Source organism: Malus domestica, chromosome 02 (genome assembly GCF_042453785.1).
Source record: "Malus domestica chromosome 02, GDT2T_hap1".
In the NCBI taxonomy this organism is placed as follows: domain Eukaryota; kingdom Viridiplantae; phylum Streptophyta; class Magnoliopsida; order Rosales; family Rosaceae; genus Malus; species Malus domestica.
In genome coordinates, this window is record NC_091662.1 from 34,386,045 (window position 1) to 34,406,573 (window position 20,529).

General features: G+C 35.6%; 2 protein-coding genes and 2 long non-coding RNA genes across 6 annotated transcripts; 3 read left to right on the top strand and 1 right to left on the bottom strand.

Moving 5' to 3' along the window:
- Window positions 1–413: 413 nt before the first annotated feature.
- On the top strand, window positions 414–5,139 carry LOC108171471 (uncharacterized). Its single transcript, XR_003770066.2, has 4 exons — window positions 414–699; window positions 1,661–1,747; window positions 2,345–2,729; window positions 4,951–5,139. It is a non-coding gene; the product is annotated as an uncharacterized lncRNA (long non-coding RNA).
- Window positions 5,140–6,480: 1,341 nt separating this feature from the next.
- On the top strand, window positions 6,481–8,561 carry LOC103411292 (transcription termination factor MTERF15, mitochondrial-like). Its single transcript, XM_008349936.4, has 2 exons — window positions 6,481–7,856; window positions 8,207–8,561. The coding sequence occupies exon 1, from the start codon at window positions 6,640–6,642 to the stop codon at window positions 7,831–7,833; it is 1,194 nt and encodes a 397-aa protein (XP_008348158.2). The 5' UTR covers window positions 6,481–6,639; the 3' UTR covers window positions 7,834–7,856; window positions 8,207–8,561.
- A 977-nt stretch (window positions 8,562–9,538) lies between these two features.
- Window positions 9,539–11,608, bottom strand: LOC103411302 (protein LATERAL ROOT PRIMORDIUM 1-like). Of its 3 annotated transcripts, none has more exons than XR_011578537.1 (4): window positions 10,859–11,608; window positions 10,675–10,733; window positions 10,242–10,550; window positions 9,539–9,792 (listed from the first exon to the last, which is right to left on the bottom strand). XR_011578537.1 is itself a non-coding variant. In XM_008349956.4 (4 exons), the coding sequence occupies exons 1-3, from the start codon at window positions 11,541–11,543 to the stop codon at window positions 10,255–10,257; spliced, it is 1,044 nt and encodes a 347-aa protein (XP_008348178.3). In that variant the 5' UTR covers window positions 11,544–11,608; the 3' UTR covers window positions 9,539–9,792; window positions 10,242–10,254. The 3 variants fall into 3 exon arrangements, 2 of the variants coding, with proteins under 2 accessions (XP_008348178.3, XP_070673975.1); XM_008349956.4 differs by having other exon boundaries at window positions 10,671–10,733; XM_070817874.1 differs by having other exon boundaries at window positions 10,665–10,733.
- On the top strand, window positions 9,712–10,434 carry LOC139193953 (uncharacterized). Its single transcript, XR_011578538.1, has 2 exons — window positions 9,712–9,844; window positions 10,157–10,434. It is a non-coding gene; the product is annotated as an uncharacterized lncRNA (long non-coding RNA).
- Window positions 11,609–20,529: the final 8,921 nt, after the last annotated feature.

Below are 20,529 nucleotides of genomic sequence, written 5' to 3' on the forward strand. Positions count from 1 at the left end.
ATAGGTAGGAGCAGATTAGTTTCTTCAATTCTTATTTAATTAGATAACACCAACACTTGATTCGTACTAAATAGTATATCCGGCGGTTTGCTAAGCTAAACCCTATAATACTAACTATCCACCTTAAGCACCAGAGATTTTTTAGTGTGCGGATAACACTGCACATCAAGTCAAGTATAATAATAAAATGGGTAAATATTAGTTTACTACCTTCAAGTCTCATGGTTTTCAACATTTGGTACATGAAGTTTTTTTTGTCTCAGAGTCATATCTAAAATGTTAATTTTGGGATAGTCTCATACATCCGTTAGTCTGTCTGTTAAGTCTCTCGTTAACTAATGACGTGACACCCATGTGGACAATGATTGGTCACCACGTGTCATTAAAGGGGTGCAGGTGGAAATTTAAAATTCAAAAAAAAAAAAACCCACCCATCTTCTACCTCCCCGAACCCTCCATCCTCTCCTCTGCAATCCGTACCCTTCTTTCTCTTCCCTACAACCCGCACTACCTTCCCTCATCTCCTCTGATCCATAGCCTGCCTCAGCTCCCTCAGCCACCACCGTAACCACCGCAGCGGCATCAACAACAAAACCACCATTAGCAGGATAAACTGCCCTGTTACAGCCAAAGCACCACCAACAACAAGATGAAGGGGTTGTTCAAGTCCAAGCCCATAACCCCCGCCGACATAGTTTGGTACACCCGAGATCTCCTTGTCTATGCTTTGCACACTCCCGATTCTCGTGAAAGCAAACGCGAGGAAAAAGTACATATTTTCCTTCCATTGTTGATTTTGTCAATCAAAATCAATTCAATTCGATCCGATTGAAATTTTGATCAGATTCTTCCTTGCTTCTATATTCTATTATCTTAAAACATTGAGAAAATTGGGATCAATTGTGTTTTCCATAAGCAAGTGGACCCCTTCTTAACCTATACATTTTTATAAATATTTACCTAGCATGCATGGCCTATTTCATGATTTGAATTTGATTTATATTATGCCTTCGTAGATTTCTATATTTATGATTTAAGAAAAATTAAGAATGATTTAAATTACTTTTACGAAGGTTATTACTTATCGAACTACATTCCATTAAAGGTGATGAATTATGGATTTACATATATGAATTCTTTGGCTTTCGATTATGATTTATATTATGGATTCATGAGATGACACTTTGAGTTTGGTGAGCTCTGGTTTTGATACGAGATTTTGAGACATGTTTTTAGTACTTATCTAGTGGGTTATCATACGGCACATCCGCACACCACAGGTATAGATGTCTATGGTCATAGGACACAGATGATGGAGAAGTGAGATATGATATATTATATACTCCTACCTTCACTAGCCACGGCTAGTGTCGGTGTGGATGTTATGCTATTTGATTCAGCTTTACCTACGGGTGATGGACAAGTATTGCCTTCGTGCGACTATGATACCTCTAGTTGAGTACTTCACATATATGATTTACAAATGTTTATAAATGTTTTTCACATCATGCTAGGGTTTTCATAAAACCTACTATATAGTATCATATATGTTTCCAAAATAGGGGGTTAGTATGTTTTGAAATAAACTAGTTTTTGTATTACTAGTATTATTGTTATAAACTTTGGTCCACTCACATTTTCTGTTTTCGCACCCCCTCAGGAGTTAGATTCGAGGCACATGATCCTAGTGTCAAGACATTCCCACTTAGGCATCTTCGAGCCTCTTCTGTGTGAATCTCATTCCTTGGTTCGTACCTTTCTATAGTAGTTCTTTCACATTATTCTTCCTTAGTTGTATGCTCTGAACACGATTTTTCTTTGGTTTAATCTGTTTTAATTACCTATTTTAGTCATATGCGTGTTTAAAATGGCTTCGTCACCCTCGGGTGTCGGCCAACATGTGCATACCCTGATATTTGGGGATATCGGGGTTGGGGCATGTCACAGGTGGTTTTTTTTTTTTTTTGAATTTTTAATTTCTATGTGGATCCTTAATGACACGTGGTGCCTAATTATTATCCACATGGGCACTACGTCATCAGTTAACGAGAAACTTAACAGCCAGACTAACGAATGTATGACTGTTCTAAAATTAACACTTTAGGTATGACTATGAGACGAAAAAAGCTTCATGTACCAAATGTTGAAAATCACGAAACTTGAGAGTAGTAAACTGAGATTTACCCTAATAAAATTGGTTGGAATCTTAAAAATAAAATTTCAACCAATTATATTATGACAGTGAATCCATCAACATTGTTCCGAATTTTCTTCTTTTGAGAAATCCTGGTAAAACCTTTGCTACATTAATCAGTTTCTTTGATTTCTTATTACATTCTTTCAGATGGGCTGAAAGGACGAAGAGAAGAAGTGGGTGCGAAGTTGAGTTGTTGGCATGCTACAGAGTACAGATGAATGATTTCAGTTCAGCAGAAAACTCAAGTATTCGTACAAAGTATTCGAAAATGATCCATCTTCAACCTATGTTGTTTGACGAAACCAATACTTGCGAAGTTTTCGTACTTTGATGCTCGAAGTTTTTTCGTTTGAAGTGGAAATGACAATGCTTACTAGCAGGAAGCCTTTCTGGTCGTTATTTTCTTCCCATTTCTTTCATGGTGTATAAAATTTGTGCTCTCTTTGGTGTGGACCGTGGTGCCTCTGCGGGTGGAAGCACAACGTCTCTAACCACATGGTAATGCAAGGTACATTGGCAATAAGGTGGAGAGGCCAAAGATACTATAAATTGCAATACAAGGCATTATATTCCCCTCACTTGTGGCTATACTTAGCCAAGCACGTGGAAGAGAATGGGATCAAATATTTATCTTGACATAAAGTTTAATATACTCTCGATATGGAGAAATTCTTGTGTATGATCGTTCGTGTCACGTTACTTGACCGCTTGCATTAGGCATTTACCCATTTTGATGGGACCAAATGCAAAGATCTCTCTTACGTGAGTCTTGGACGAACGTATGACATGACAGCATGTACTCATGCCGAAAAACTCCTCAATATTGAACAAGGGTAAGTTGTTATTCAATATACCTTAATATATCTTTTAGTTATTCAATTTGAAAACTACAAAAAACGAGATTGTGCAGAAAGAGAAACTTAATCATTTACTTATCTCTCTTACACATCTTTGTTATGCTCTTGTAGTACGTTTCTAATTCATTTCGCCTTTGTCGTCTATTTCATTTTTATTTTGCTTAACTCTCTTTAAATTTAAAATTTTCTAAAGCCTTCCAAGGTAAAGTTTTTATTGAGGCTCAGTTATTTGCATCTCATCCTCCATTTTTATACATATGCATTCAATCAGATCAATAAATATCATACTTTTGCTAAAATAAAATAAAAACTCCTAAGCCAAATGTACCCAAGTTTACCATTTAATTAATCCAACGGCTAAAACTTGATAGGGTGGGGATTTCAATTTTTTTGTTTTTTTCTTTTGGGAAATGAATTTCAAATTGGTTTTTGGGTCCGATATCGGCAAATCAAAAATTGGTCCAATGCGGTTCTTCCCTTTTCCCCCAAAAACTAAAACCCTCGACCTTTTGAAGCATGAAATTTAAATCTCTGCTTTGGGCTGTAATTTCTTTGCCTTGATTTGTAACTACGAAGAATGAATCAAGAGTTCCTTTTCTGCAGAAATTTTCCTATCGCCATGGATAGCAGTACTGAGGTGGAGATTTGCCGTCTGCTGAAGTAAGAAAACTTATCCAAGCTCCTATGGTTTGTCTATATCCCTTCGAAATTCTAGGTTTTAATTTCTCCAACTGAAATTGTTCATCGTCAACCTTCAACATGATGCAACTCTACAATTTGAAGACCCTCCGATTGGTTGGTTCAGTATTTTCTTGTGCATTTGCATCCAAACCTAAAAGATTTGTTCTTGCTGATCCAAAACCCTCAAAACTTTGTCTTCCAAATCAGATGCTTTGCAGACCCTTCACCTCAGAAATCTCAGAAACCCACCAGGATTTCAAAGTCAATTACCTCAAAAACACATGTGGGTTGTCCCCAGAAGGTGCAATTTCAGTATCCAAAAGGGTGAAGCTGGAATCTCCAAAAAAGGCAGATTCTGTTTTAGCCCTTGTCAGAAACCATGGACTATCTCAAACCCAGATATCAAAGGTCGTTAGGTCACGTCCGCAGATTCTTTCCGCCAATCTGGAGAAAATCCTTTTGCCAAAGCTTGAGTTTTTCAGTTCTCTCGGGGTTTCGAGGGTGGACCTTGCAAAAACTCTGGCTTATAATCCACATCTTCTGGCAATCAGTTTGGCAAACAGGATTATGCCCACTTATGATTTCCTTAGGAGTATCCTTTCAGAGAAAAATGTCGTTGCTCTTTTCAAGCGCTACTCAAGGATTTTCACGGAAACTCGATTCAAGAATGTGATACCAAATATTGAGCTTTTGAGAGAATCAGGTATGAGGCCACGAGGTATCTCCTTAGTGCTAACATATTGCACTCCCGTTTGATGGTGCGTCCTGAACAACTTGGTCAACTTGTGGCTGAGGTTAAGGACATGGGATTCAATCTGAAAAAAACGACTTCAGTGAATGCACTGCGTGCACTGTGTGGTAAGAATAAGTTGGTATGCAATAGATGTCGTGAAGCTTTGAAAAGGTGGGGTTGGTCTGATGACGATATTCTCTCTGCGTTCAAGAAGAATCCGCATTGTATGATTGTGTCTGAGCAGAAGCTAATGCAAGCAATGGATCTTTTAGTGAACAAGATGGGATGGTCCTCAAAAATGATTGCCAAATACCCGGTGGTACTCACTTTGAGTTTGGAGAGGAGACTTATCCCGAGGTGTTCGGTAGTTAAAGTTTTGTTGTTGAAAGGTTTGATGAATGACAACTTGAATTTGGGTTCGGTGCTGAAACCTACGGATAAGCAGTTCTTGGAGATGTTTGTGAAGAGATATCTTGGCAAAGTACCTCGATTGTTGAGTGTGTATCAAGGAAAGGTGAATATCCAGGATGCATGATCTTGGTACGTTGAATTTGTCCTTCAAGTAAGGTTTAATTTGTATTCAACGTCTTACTAAAATTTTGTAGGAATCTAATTCATGGCCTCTCTGTTTTGAGTTAGATCAATAAATGCTTTCTTCGTAGTGTTGTCAATCTCTTTCTGTTTGTTGTCCCTGATTTTGGTTAGCCTTGAAAGTTGATTGTGTCGATGTGCAGATGTCTTAGCTTTTATTAGGGTGCAATGTTGTCACTCCTTTATCCCCTGCTCCGTTACTAATAGAAACTCCTGACAATGTGTACGGCTGCTTTGTAATCATTTTCTCGTGTTATTCTTAATGGCGACGCGATTTCTGCAATGCTTTTAGAACTGGGATCTTCAGAGCTCAGGTGGCAAAAAACCCAGTTCTGGTGGGGATGTAATGGATGGTGTTTTTGGAACTTCAATCTTTGGGTGAATCTATTTACATGGCCCATTGAGTTTTTCTGATCTCAAGGGATTTGGAAAGAGACTGACTGCCTACTAACAACAATTCCCAGTTTTCCTTAAAAACTACCCCTTTCTTTTTACCTGAAGCTATCAACACGGAGAGCGTTGCAGCCGGAAAAGGGACTGCCGGGTATTTGCGCACGTCTGGAGTCTGGACCGTGTGCCTTCTGTATTTGTACATAATTTTAGCTTAACTAAGGTAGTTGGTTTCTGCAGTGTCTGTTTGAACCAATTATCCAAGCAATTAGTATGCCAACAAGCAAGCAACCAAGGTAAACGCTTAAGGAGGGATGCAGTGTAACAGTGTTTAGTAATTTTTACGTAATGCTGTTGAAAATGTTTTTACTAATTAGTTTTGCAGAGAAATATTGACTTGCATTTGTACCTTTTTCCCTAACAATCATGGCGGTGAATGGTGATGAGGGTTTGATCTGGGGGTGAAGGTGGTGACTCCATTTCTATACAAGCGATTGTCGACAGTAAATTAATTTAAACCACGGGAATGAGTATTTGAACTTGAATGCAGAGGAGGGAGCAGACTATTCCAGTCAACTTGACTAAGCTAAAGCTTACATATATTGTTGGTTATTAAATTGAATAAATCAAAAGAGAATCAAAAGACAAAAAGGAAACATGGGTGTGCGTAAGTGACAATATACACCCATATTTTTAACGGACTATACCAGTCTACGAGTCTCGTTTGGTACGTCAGGCAATACTGACTATTTCAATCGAACATACTAATTTGTACATCTTATAGTAATGACTAATTAATCGGCGTACTAACTATATCATCAAACGTTTGGTGATATCTCAGATTAAGAGGTCGGACTATAATTAAATTTTTAATTACTTGTCTAGCAGTATAGGATCAGATTAGCTTATCCAATTCTTATTTAATCAAACGACACCAAACATTGAATTCATACTAAATAGTATATCCGTGTCTAATACGGTTTGCCAAACGAGACCCTATAACACTATCCATCTTAAGCACGAGAGATTTTATAATGTGCGGTGAACAATGAGACGTCGTTAGGTATAGATAGATAGCCGTAAAGGAATTGAAAGCGCCAGAAAAACCCTACACCTAGAACCCGCAAGGGTTTTGGTCCCTTTGGTTCTGCCATCAGAAGCCAGAAATTGGTTCATCATCAACATCTAACATGGTACTGTTCTCCAATTTCAAGCACCTCAGGTTGGTTTCGTCACAATTTTTTTATACATTTGCATCCAAACCCAAAAGATTTGTCTCTTTCGATCCCAACCCCTCAAACTTTTCTCTTCCAAATCAGTTGCTTTACAGACCCTTCGCATCAAAAATCTCAGAAACCCAACACCATTTCACAGTCAATTACCTCATAAACTCATGTGGGTTGTCCCCAGAAGGTGCAGTTTCAGCATTCAAGATGTTCAAGTTGCGATCTTCAGAAAATGCAGACTCTGTTTTGGCACTTTTGAGAAACCATGGACTCTCTGAGACCCAAATCTCAAAGGTTTTCAGGTCAGCCCCAAAAATTCTTCAACTCGATCCTCAGAAAATCCTTCTGCCCAAGATTGAGTTTTTCAGCTCTCTGGGAATTTCAAGGGAGGATCTTGCAAAAGCTGTGGCTCGTAAACCAAACCTCTTGGTAATGAGCTTGCAAAACCGGATTATGCCCACTTATGATTTTCTCAGGAGTATGCTGCTTTCTGAGAAAAATGTTGTTACAGTGATCAAGCGCTCCTCGTGGATTTTTGTCGAAGGCCACCGCAAGCATTTGGTGCGAAATGTCGGGCTTTTGAGGGAACTAGGTATGCCCCAAACATGTATTGCTTTCTTGCTAACTCACTGCAGTTCTGTTTTGATGCTAAATCCTGAAAAACTTGGTAAACTTGTGGGGGAAGTTAAGGAAATGGGAATCAATGTGGAAAATACAACCTTCGCAAGTGCACTAGATACTTTGTGTGGTAACAATAAGTTGGTGTGGAATAGAAGTCGCGAAGCTTATAAGAAATGGGGTTGGTCTGAGGACGATGTTCTTTCTGCTTTTAAGCGGTGCCCAACTTGTATGATTATGTCGGAGCAGAAGCTAATGCAATCGATGGATTTTTTAGTGAACAAGATAAGATGGTCGTCAGGAATGATTGCCAAGTACCCTGTGGTCATGAACTTGAGTTTGGAGAGGAGACTTATCCCGAGGTGTTCGGTTGTTAAAGTTTTGTTGTTGAAAGGTTTGATAAATGAGAACTTCAATTTGGGTTCAGTGGTGATACCTGCGGAGAAACAGTTCTTGGAGACGTTTGTGAACAGATATCTTGGCAAAGTACCTCAATTGTTGAGCGTGTATCAAGGGAAGGTCGATATCCAGGATGCTTGATCATGGTCGAATTTTTCCTTAAAGTAAGGTTTATTTTGTATCCAACATCTTACTAAAATTATGCTAGAAGTAAATTCATTTGGCCTAGCTTTTGGGTAGGTTTATACATGCTTTCTTCATAGTATCGTCAATCTTTCTGGTTGTTGTCCCTCACTTTGGTTAGCATTGGAAACTTGAAAGTTGATTTCGTGGAATGCACAGATTTTTGGCTTCCATCAGAGTTTGATATAGTCTATTCATAAATCCCCTGGAGATTTTCTAATCTAGAGAGCAAGAGAGGTCATGGGTCAATTTTACTTAAATTGTTGTTCAATGTCTTAAGCCATGAGAAAATAATAAGTCCGTGAAAACAATTTTGCTGATGTTATTGCAGGCACTTAATTATTTGTGATTTTTTTCTGGTATATGTGGAGGAGAATAGACATCCAGCGCCACATTTGTTAGTGTGATTCTTCAAATCACCAAACAGACACTCACTTTCAGGACTGCCCTAGTACTTGCCTACATTTCACACCAAATGGACAGTGCGGTGTCGAAGTTGTTATGGAAGATCAAGGTCCCTTCAAAGGTTACCAATTATATGTGGAAGGCCCTCTCAAGTGCTCTTCCATACAAACCCAACCCTGATCATGTTACTTATTGGATGCTTGGTTTTTTAAGCTGATGAAGGATTTCAACCCTACAACATCTATGAAGATGCACTTTCAAGTCAACTTGGGAGTGATTTGGATTTGGATTCAAACTTAAGCCATGTCAATGGAGAAAGTAATTCCAAGACGATTATTGATTGCCTCAACGATGTGTAGTTTATGGAGGATCATCATAGCAGAAATTAGGCGACTGTGCCTACATTTTTGAGTGTTCGCTGTAACAGGAACGCCCTCAAAGCTGCTGCAGTGGCGTATATGAGGGTGTGTCAACGTCGGGCTTCGCAGCTTCCCCCTCTCTTGTGCTGGCTGGTAGTTTCTTTTAGGTAACCCCCTGTTGCATGTATGCTATGCCGTCCATTTGTTAAATTTGTTATATAATTTGTTGCTTGTGTGTAATAGTAATTTAAACTTTGTATTCGTTCAAAACACACATATGCATGTATATAGTAGAATAATAAAATTTTGTTAGGTCTTGAATGAAATTCGATAATTAACTGGTCTAATTCGAATTCTTCGTTGCTTATTCGATATGATTCGACAAGTGAGATTCGATAATCCAAATACATTCGATATGATTCTACTACGCTGCCCGCTCTTTGTGGTTGTATCAGTATCTTGCAAGTATGGTTATGAATTTGACTCTCACACCGGCCTAAGTTGAACTTGGCGTATAATCTTACGCAGATAGGCCGCCGTGCATCACCAGTCGAGCCATCCATGACCGGAATTCTCTTTCCCACATCAGTGTATACAAAGGAATAACATGCCTTTGTTTTTTGGCAACCCACATTGGTGGGTGTGATCCATTATCTTCCTTTAATTCCTTGTTTCGTTCATGTCGATAGGGGGTGGGGAACTTCAGTGCAGCAAGTTATATGCAACAATGTCTCTTTCTCTTCGCGTGTCAACCAATCATATGAGGAGAGATATAGAAACAATGTTGCATACGCTGCGGGCAAGTTTTTCTGCCACATTGAACGTATGCACCGCATTGCATTCTGCTCACAGAAAGATTGATACACATCGATCGCCACATCATGCAACATTCTAGCATCTTTTTGTCCCAACACTTTCATGGAATCAAAATGGCGTCTTGTTTACATTCTACTTCTTTTTTCAGGAGGTAAATTACATGGAAGCTATCAACACTAACAAAGTTCTAACAGCCGGAAAGGGGACTGCCGGGTATTTGCTCGCATCTCTACGGCGTGTGTGCCTTCTATATTTATACATAATTGTAGCAAAACTAAGGATGTAGCTGAGGGGCTTTTCAAGCATCAAGGAGCAGCACAAACGGGTTCTGCAATGTCTGTAAAACCAAATATTCAAACAATTACTATGCCAACAGTTAAGCACGAAAGGTAAACGCATAAGCTTAGTCGGAGAGTATTAATAGCGTCGATTGTAGTATAATCAGATCTTGCACAACAGCGAATCGGACTTGCATATGAAGCTTCACTCTTCAAAGTAGTTCTAGAAGATCATGAATTTTCGCAAGACAGCCAAAAAGTTTCGAGGTAGAAAGATAATAAATCCATTTTGCAACAAGCAACAGGGTGTAAACCTGCCATAACTGTTGCATTGGAGTTGGGAGTTTCATCATCTAAGATCTTTGGCATTCTAAAGTTCTATCTCTCAGTTCTAAATCGATTCGACATTCATGACATATGCAGGTTAGGTACGAAAGCAGGAACACACAAGAAATAATCCGTAAAATCTCGAAGAAAGTTTTAATCTTCCGGGACAGATTGGCCATACCTCCAAATAATCTTCAGCTGGTTGAGGTTGGACAGGCATTGTTTGATGGAGGAACAGTCGGAGTAGAAGCAGAGTCCGCATTTCTTTGGTTTGTATCACTTTCCAAATTCGGTTGTGAAATACACGGTAATGTGTTGTTCTCATCAACCCCATGATCATACAGCAACCCCCTGAAAACATGGCCGCTTATTTTCACCGTCGCCTGATACGCTAACTCAGCTTCGCCGTTACTGATCGCGGTGACTCTGTGGCACCGGAAAACTGCAGGGGCACGAACTTTATCCGGCAACGAGCGTTTGATATTTGCATCTGCAAATCAACACAAAACCAAGTTTGCCTTTGCCTCTCAGTTCAACAGAACAAAAGTTAGAAACAATTTTAATCAATAATTTAAGAAAAAGTAAAGGAAAAGGCGAGTAGAAGCTGTACTTGCATTCTGTGATGGAACAGCAACTCTTGGTCTTTTGGCAACAGAAGAAGATCCAGAAGAACCTGCAGGCGAACCATGTTTATGATTTAATTTTTAAATTTCTTAAACTAATTTTTTTAGATGAAAAGATTTATAATTTATTGTAATTTTTCCTTGATCACTGAATACAAATGTGATCTTTCAAAACCTTCTCCGCCGCCGCTACCACCGCCAACGCCAGGAACAGCAACTGTGACCATATTCTGACGCTCGCGCCGCCTGGACGCCGGTACCCACGTGCTCTTCACGTGAGTAGAGCAGTGATAGCCGTGTCCTCTGCAGCAAGTCCTGCACCTCCTGTACTCACACCCCTTCTTTGCCCTGTTTCCGCAGTCCTTGCAAGCCTTCATATTGGAGCTCTTGCCACCACCGGCGCCGTCTCTGTCATTATTGCCATGACAGTCCACAACCTGTTCATGCTGCTGAGCGCCACCATGGTTTTGGTTTCCAAAGTTGAGCATGTCCTGCTTCGAAGAGTTGGGGTCTTGGCACTTCCTGAGTCCCCAGAAGTGGGAAGTGTCAGAGTTGCCCTCGGCTATTGGTGCGTGTGGGGTGGCGGTGAGAAGAGGGAAGATTCCAAGGCCGACGCCGAGAGCGGCGGAGGACGGCAGAGGGAGGGCTGTGTGGTGTTCGGAGGAAATGGGTTGATGTTGTTGGTGGTGCAAGGAAGTTGGAGTTGGGGCAATGAGGAGGATATCTCTGAGTCCCAACATGGTTTCATAGGATTTTGATTTGATTTGCAAAGGGAGGGGGAGAGAGATGGATGGAGCTTTGAAGAGACTGCTTCTGCAACAGAATATGAACTCCCACTTCAAATAGTATGTTATTATCATTTTAATTCGCCAATGATATTTTAACACATGTCTTATTGATTTAAATAATAATATATGTGTTAATTAATTTTTCTCAGGTTTAAAAAAAGGGATAATTTGATTGCGGTCCCTAATCCTTAACATTATTTGATTAAAACCTTAATAGTATTCAAAGTTTGATCAAGGTCCCTTGACTTTGTACACCTCATTATATTACTATTAATATTTATATTTTTATAGTTTTGACATTAATTGTTTGATATTTTATGAGATTTATAATCCTATAAATTTAAAATCCCTCATTATAATACTATTAGAAACGGTTACAATAAAAAAATTCAAACATTTTAATTGAATAAATGGATAAAAACTATGTAAAAATAAGAAATAATAAATGGCAAAAGAATGTATCCATAGTGTTAAAAAAATTGGTACATTTCACATATAACAAAGTGGTACATTAATAAAGAAGAATGGGTACATTATAAATAAATTAGGGTACAAATAAAAAATTAAAAATTATGAGTACAAATGAATTTTTAAAAATATAGATGCTAAAAGAAATTAATAAATGGGTACAAAATAAAACTAAAAAGAAAATACTACAAATTTAAAAAAAAAATGTTGCAAATTAAAAGTGGGTACAAACTAAAAATATAAATTTATGATACAAAGTTTAGGCATAAAACATAAATATACCATATGTAATTTTTCTATCATTGATTAAATATACAATGTCACGTAATGGTATACACATGGGTACAATCACAAATAAAACTTTAAAAAATATGGGCACAAAAAGAAACTAATATATGGGTACAAATTAAAAATGAAAAGAAAATTGGTACAAATTAAAAAATATTTGCAAATTAAAAATTGGTAACTAAAAATAAAAATATATGATAAAAAATTTAACCATAAATATAAATATACTAATTGTAACATTTTTAACAATAAAGGAATATATTTAAAAATAAAAATATTTTATTATTCAAATAATTAATGATGTTATTAATACCCAAGGACCTTGATCAAAAATTAAAAATAAATAGGATTTTAATCAATGGAGTAATCAATTGAAAATTGAAAATTGTACTCAAAATTTTTAATTTTTTATTTGTACCCTAATTTATTTATAATGTACCCATTCTTCTTTATTAATGTACCACTTTGTTATATGTGAAATGTACCAATTTTTTTAACACTATGGATACATTCTTTTGCCATTTATTATTTCTTATTTTTACATAGTTTTTATCCATTTATTCAATTAAAATGTTTGAATTTTTTTATTGTAACCGTTTCTAATAGTATTATAATGAGGGATTTTAAATTTATAGGATTATAAATCTCATAAAATATCAAACAATTAATGTCAAAACTATAAAAATAAAAATATTAATAGTAATATAATGAGGTGTACAAAGTCAAGGGACCTTAATCAAACTTTGAATACTATTAAGGTTTTAATCAAATAATGTTAAGGATTAGGGACCGCAATCAAATTATCCCATAAAAAATAATAAAACACGTAGCATTTTTTAATTAGGCTAAATTAGAAAATGAATATATAAAGCACTCACTAGTGGATTTTTATCATGTCCGGACCTTAATGTCCGAAGTTTAAGGATCAGAGAATCTGGTCCATTCATTTGTGTAAAAGAGAGATCGGAGCCCTTTGTGTAAAAGAGAGATCGGAGCCCTTTGTGTTATGTGAAGTAAGCAAGCAGAATGAGTTAATAAGGACCCTCGGATTCAATCTTAAGTGGTCTGGATTGACTAATTTTTAGGCTTTGGACAGTGAGATCCGGAGAGGATCTCTGTCGTTCACTAGTGAATAACTAAGTATTATTTATCGTATAATATTACCATGATTTTCTCCAAATAACTTAAGGATTTGAATTTGCAGAATTAGTGTGGTTAGATAATCTTAACTTAGGTCATTAAAAAAAAACTGCTTATTTCCTAATATGTAAAAGGTCATTCGTCATTAACGGTAAAACATAGTTTGACATATATATCAATAAATCATTTATATTCTCATAAAATTAAAAATTAAAATAAAAAAAAGCTCGTATAATATATTTCAATCTGTGCTTTGTATGAGAAACAAAAATACTTTCCCATCTCAAAATCCTACTCTAATCTTACATATAAATTAAATAGTTAGGAATAAAAAAATTCTTGTGAGGTCTCCTAGAGTAGGAAGATACTAGAGGTGTTCGTTGCCCTTCAGACTATTCTGGACTAAATTAGGTTTAAAAATTAAATTAGATTAATTTAGTAAAGTTTTCAATACAGTATCGTACTAAAAATCTGGATAATTAACCAAATAAGCAAGCAAGTAAAAGGGCAACCGAAAACAGTATAAGGAAAGAGGAAGATAATAAATGACATTAATTGATCCATATTTCTACCCTGCTTACTTAGTTTTATGGAACCCAGATCCTCTCCCGATTTTAAAAAATAGAGCCCAATGATTAAATGATCCGAATCGTTGAAATTTAATTAACGATTATAATTATTATAATTTTTAAAAAATAAATTTGTAACTATTTGATCAAATTTTAATAGTCCAAATCATTATCTTCAGACTCCATTTTTTAAGATCCGAAAAGTATCTGGGTTCAGTTTTAAGGTCAGCTGCAGCGCGTTTTGGTGGGGCTGTGCTGTCTCTGATATAGTGCGCATTATGCGCGCCAACGCTCTGCAGTTTTTACTACTGCCACCTATTTTCCTTTTCAACCTTTTTATATTTTACTTTTGAGTTTTGTTACAATAATATTCTATCACCCAATAATACGAGTTATTTTCTTTAAATCCAAGTGTTTCCAAGATTTTATGTACAATATATAGTCTTTGATTTTATAGAAAATTAATATTTTAAGTTTGGCATGAATTACCATCAATGTTATCGGTATTACCTCACCTTAACAACTTATTAGTATGTTTTGGATTTTGCAACAAAATACTTTGTAATTTTTTTTTAACAAATAATATTTTCTACGTTAAGAGATAGGAGATTAGACTAAGCCTCACAATAAATAAGCAATAATGTGGTTTCAATTTACCTTTGACAAGAGTCAAATCTAAGACATTTCACTTATAAGTAAAGTTGAATACTACTAGACCGTAATGCTAAGTGGTAACTGATATAAATTGAAACATCTCATATATAAGTTGAATTATTATTACATCATATTTTGGACATTGCTATTCCATTTTTATTTCCTACATACTCTGTTAATTTTTGTCATATAATATTCTTCAACTCATTCGTTCCGACAGCTCAAAATTAAAAAAGTGTATACAAATTATAAATATATGTGTAGATAATACCATCTTACATTTTCAATGTATTACTTTATTTTCAAATCCTTTTGCCTTTTGAAAAAAAAAAAATTGCTTACTTTTATGTGTAAAATAGCTATTTTTATTATTTTATAGGAGGAGGCTGAGTGGGTTAGGCAGTAGAGATGTGGACCGACCTACCCTAGCCTACATAGGTCAAGTGTAGATTTGTAGGGGTCTAGGCACTAGGGTGGTAGGTAGCTTAGGCAGAGATTGGGCTAGGTTGATAATGATGGGCTATAATAAAAGCAATTTTTCTTTTCATTTTTGGTAAAATTATTTGGTGGCTTGGTGCTGCATTATAAGACTGTGTGTCTTAATATAATCCGGTAATTATTACGCAATGAACTTGCATTATGAGTACTTATTTTTACCATTTTATCTTCTAAGCTAGGCATTATGAACAGGGGTGTGATATTCATATACCTCATTTTACTTCTCACACACCTTTTTAATTTTCGATCGTCGGATCGGATGAATCGAAGAAGATCAACGGACAGAAATTATCAAGGGGTGTGTGAGAAGTAAAATAGGATGTGTAGATAGCACACCCTATGAACAACGCTTGGCTATTTAAGAATGAGTAAGAATTCTTACTCAAATTTTTGTGTTCGAATCATAGAGCTTTATATTTATAACTATAACTGTTGATTTTAGGAATCACTTTATAAAGATCACTCTGCAAAAAAAAAAAAAAATTAAAACTAAGATCGTTTAGTCAATCTATTGTAGCACATACATAGACGGTTCATAATGCTTTTATTAATTTCGTTCATCTATTTTTACACAGTTCGATGACTTAATGACCTTAAATTAATTATTTTTTGCAGATATGATATTTTTAAAGTAATTTATAATATAAACGGTTATGATCACAAACACAAAGTTCTATAAATCAATAACGAACAATTTTAAGTAGGAATTCTTTATCTTCCATCATCCACCAAGTATTCTCCAAATTCTTATTTCGCAAACCAAACATTTTCTTTCTTTATTATTCCTTAAATGTTAGATAATTAGGCATTTCCAAGTGTGACGGAAAATTAACTTCAATGTAAAGTGAATTGAAAATTTTGAGTTCTATAAGAATAATTTTAATTATTGAGTCCAACTGAACTCATGAGTTCAAATCCAGCACAATCAATGAGAAATAGATTAGCCAATAGTAGAGTAGATATAAGTTAAATATATGAATTTGAACCACCAATAAATTGGCTATTCTAACAACTTTTTTGAAAACTAGTTATTTTCTTTCTCTAAAAAAAGTTGGTCATTTATTGCACTAAAAATATGGAATCGTTATTGGCACTCTAAACTCTCATTTTTTCATTCTAAACTTTTTATAATTAAAATAAAAAATACACTAATAAGGAGTGCAAAATGAGAGTTTTAAAGTGTTAATAACAATTTTCTAAAAATAAACCACGAGTATAAATTTTGCAATAGAATAATCAATACATTAAACTCAATTACACGAGGTAAAGATCTCGCATATTTCATGTTTATTGGTTAGCGAAGTTTGCTTTATCTATTTGTTCTTATGTAGTTTGGATGGAGGATCCCCCGACTTAATTCATGATGTCCGCCTCCAAGATCTTGATTGTTTTCAGTAAATTATCATCTCAACTAAAAAAATATACTAAACTTAGAGCTCAATTAGAAAGTGTTTTTAATGACAAGAAACACTTTTTTTTTTTAAAGATACTTTTGAAATCAATTTTTGGTAAAAATGCTAGTTAATCACGGAAAAATACTTGAAATGCTTTGAAAACCCAAAACTATTTTATTTAAAAGTGTTTTCGGTTATTTAAAAGCACTTATCAAACGAGCTCTTAATGTACCTAATTCTTATATGTAAAAATCAAGCTCACATAAATCATTGTAGGAGGCCTTGAACTGGAACAGTGATTATTTGGTTAAGCTATAATAATAACTATAGGCCGCGTGATTTATTCAAATGGTTTTCTCACTTTTAGGTCATTATGCACAATCTCTATTATGCTTGATAGCATGAATAATCCCACACAAAAGCCAATTGGAACTCTTGTTTTTTATTTTATTTATAATTTTATGTAATTTTATTTTTTTAAAAGGACTAGCTGGTGGCTTCGCCACAAAGCAAATTCTTTCGGCAGCCAGAAAGACACACATAGGCATTTCAGTGATGAAAAAAACAAATGTGTTATGACGTGGTAGATTTACACAAACTGATGAAACATTAAACACAACTTTTTTTTGTAAAAAATTTGATTGTTGCGTTTTTTTTAAATCTTTTGCTTGTGGAAGAAGAAAAAAGCTATAATTTGGAACTACATTAATTATTTAAGTTGATAAGACAAAATTGACACATCCCGACCCAGAATGTCCACTAGGACTCCGAATTGAGCTGTGTTGGCCGACATAAAAAAGGTGACGAAGCCATAAAGTGTGATGATGATGAAAATGTGAATAAATTTGAACCTAAGAGTGCCTAAATACCAGAGTGCGCTGGTGAGCGGGCATGAACCCATTCACACGTGATATAGAGTATAAGTAAAGTACAGTAAGGTAAGATAATGATTATACCAACATAAGAAGCCACCTGTACTGGGGAATGTTACGAATCCTCGTCGATACAAAAACTTTGCTACTAAAACCTGAAGGGATGCAAAATAGAAAATGTGAGTGGGCGAAAACAAAGCTTTTCATAAATTATTCACTTATCAAAAGTAATAACCCATCGCCGTAAAACCTGTATAAGTTCCCAGAAAATTGAATACATATCTATAACAAAACCATGCTCGGAATAGTAACATCCATATGTATGCCATGCTCAATATCTCAACATAATGAAATAAGTACACCAGTTGAAATAAATCCATGATGAGTGACATGTCATCCAGATCCACCTTTTGTGGCCTGTATGGCTGACCTATAGCTCATCAAATATCCTTGCACACAAGTCGGAACCACCTCTAGTGGTCTGTATGACAGGTTGGGTGTAAATAAGTACGCTCAAGTGTTACGATCACGTGAAGGCTTTGCGAAGTGTCGTAAGTCACCTACGAGTCGGAACCACCTAGTGTGGTCTATACGACAAGACTGTGCACCTAACTTGGATCTAAGGTGAGCATATGGTGCGGGAGGTGAACATCACGTGAAGGACTGTGCCCTAACCATGGGCGGGAGCACTAACATTGGGGTGCACGTTTGTAAGCTCTCAATACATCTAACTTGGCATGAATGACTCATAGGCAACCTGTACGACAGTGTCGGAATTGCTTAAAACATAAATGTAGCCATGCCATAACTCAATCATTTCAACTAATACCATAATGAAATCTGAAATTCAACCATATCATAGTATTTCCAAATATCTACATACATATATAGATATATACATACATATATATATATATATATATATATATATGGCATAAAACATATAAGCTGTAATGCCCCATTTCGAACTATTACTTTCAGGAATAATTATCTGTGATAAGCCCAACTAAGCACTAGTTTAATTAACTACCATTACTTACTATTTTTCACTTCAATTCCTCGATTCCTCACAAATTGATTTATGACCAACATTTAACCACTAAAACATAAGATTAAATATCACACTTTCCACCAATGTCCTTCACCTTGTTCAATACCCCAAACAAGGCTTTTGTCTCAATTATTTAATCTCACTTATTGTATGGCTGGATCTAACGTCTCATTAGACTGCCTACGTACCCTAAACAGGGATCAAGCCATTCGTAGTTCGCATTTATAAAATTCAACCTAAATCCAAATATCTTCATTTAATCCAACATATACTACAATTGTATCAATGTTCAAACCACAACAGTTAGGTCTCAAAAGCATAATTAGATTAACGAAATTCATATAAAAACACAATGTCGGCTCCTTGGTCGTGCGCCACAGCACCAGTAGCCGCGGGTGGCGGTCAGCCGTCCCAGCTCGTCGGAAAACTCAACTATTTCTAAAAATTCTCAAAAATTACAGAAATGAAGATCTCAAAGAGTAGAGCAACATTTATACCTGCGGCCAAAGCCAATTTGGCCGGAAAACACCTCAAACTGGCCACAAACCGCCGAAAACCCTTGTTTTGGGTGTGATTTGATTCGACCTCCAAATTCACTCCAACGCCTCAAACATAGCTTGGGCTTTGGTCATGGGGTGGAGAGAAGCCTAGTGGTGGTGGTGGTGATCGAAATTACATTCGAATTTGGGTGGATTGCCACCATGAACAGTCGCACCCTCATACGGGTGTACACTATTTCGAGGCTAAATTCTCTCAAATTTGGGGTGTAATAGATAGAGGGAGGGTCCTAAAGTGTTTCCCAGGTGGTTATGTGGTTTAGATTGTCGGAAAAATGGTGGAAAATCGCCAAAAAGGGGAAGATCCGGGTCGGGTCTAACGGTTATACGGGTCAGCCCCATTTCCTCATTTTCTTCCTCCCTCCCTTCCCCTCCTTGCTCTCCCAACTATTGGTCAGTTTCCCTCATTTCTTCTTCCTGATAAGGCAGTAGCCTTCTCCGCTACTCTTATCCGACTGCCCAATCTCTTTTTTCCTCCTTCTATTTCACTAGCTACACCCACATATATCATAAAAACCATTTTCGTAATAATAATTAAATATAGTGTAAGATAATTAATATAGTGATTCGTTCTAAATACTTTCGGGTTTGTAACTCAACAAAACTTTAACCGTAACTCCAAATTCACTTCTACTTGTACCTACACGTCCGTAAGATCGAGCTCTATCCAAACATGTCAAGAAACATGACAAAATATACGAGAATCACATACGTCCTCGAAAAATCACACTTTGCCCCTAGGGTATTTTCGTAATTTCACGTATTAAAATTATAAAACCACAACTTTCAGGGACGGACTGTTACAAAAATTCTATTTAAAAAAAAATACTAACATGCTACAAAAATGTACAGAAAAATATATTTAATTTAGGAGAGATTAGGTTCTCATCCCTCCTTTTTCTATTGCATTGATTAAAACCTTATTTCTTTTTAATATTTTATTAAGGTCCCTAGCTTTTAATAAACGTCATTATTTCAATTATTTATTATTTACATATCAACATAATTAAATTTTATTTCCAAAATATATTCATTTAGTGTTAGAAACATTACATTTGGTATATTTATATTTATGGTTAAACTTCGTATCATGTATTTCTATTTTTAGTTTGTACCATTTTTAATTGGCAACCCTTTTTCAATTTGTACCAATTTTATTTTTATTTTTAATTTGTACCCATATATTAATTTTATTTTGTGCCCATATTTTTAAAATTTTTATTTATACTATAATTTATTTCTAATGTACCCATTTTTCTTCATAAATGTACCACTTTGTTATATGTAAAATATACCTTTTTTTATGTAAAATGTGCCCATTTTTTTAATGTGAAATCTACTTATTTATTTATTTATTTGGAAACTTTAACAAAAAGCTCTCAGTACTGTTCACTTTAACGAAAAACCACATTTTTACACTAAAAAGTCAATCATGGTACTATTCACTTTACCCTTATTTTGTCCTTATCGTTAAAACTCAAAGTTTTCAATCATTTTAATTAGTTTTCCTTTATTTAGTACATATTTTATAATAAAATGTACCCTTTTCCAATTTTTTTGAACACTA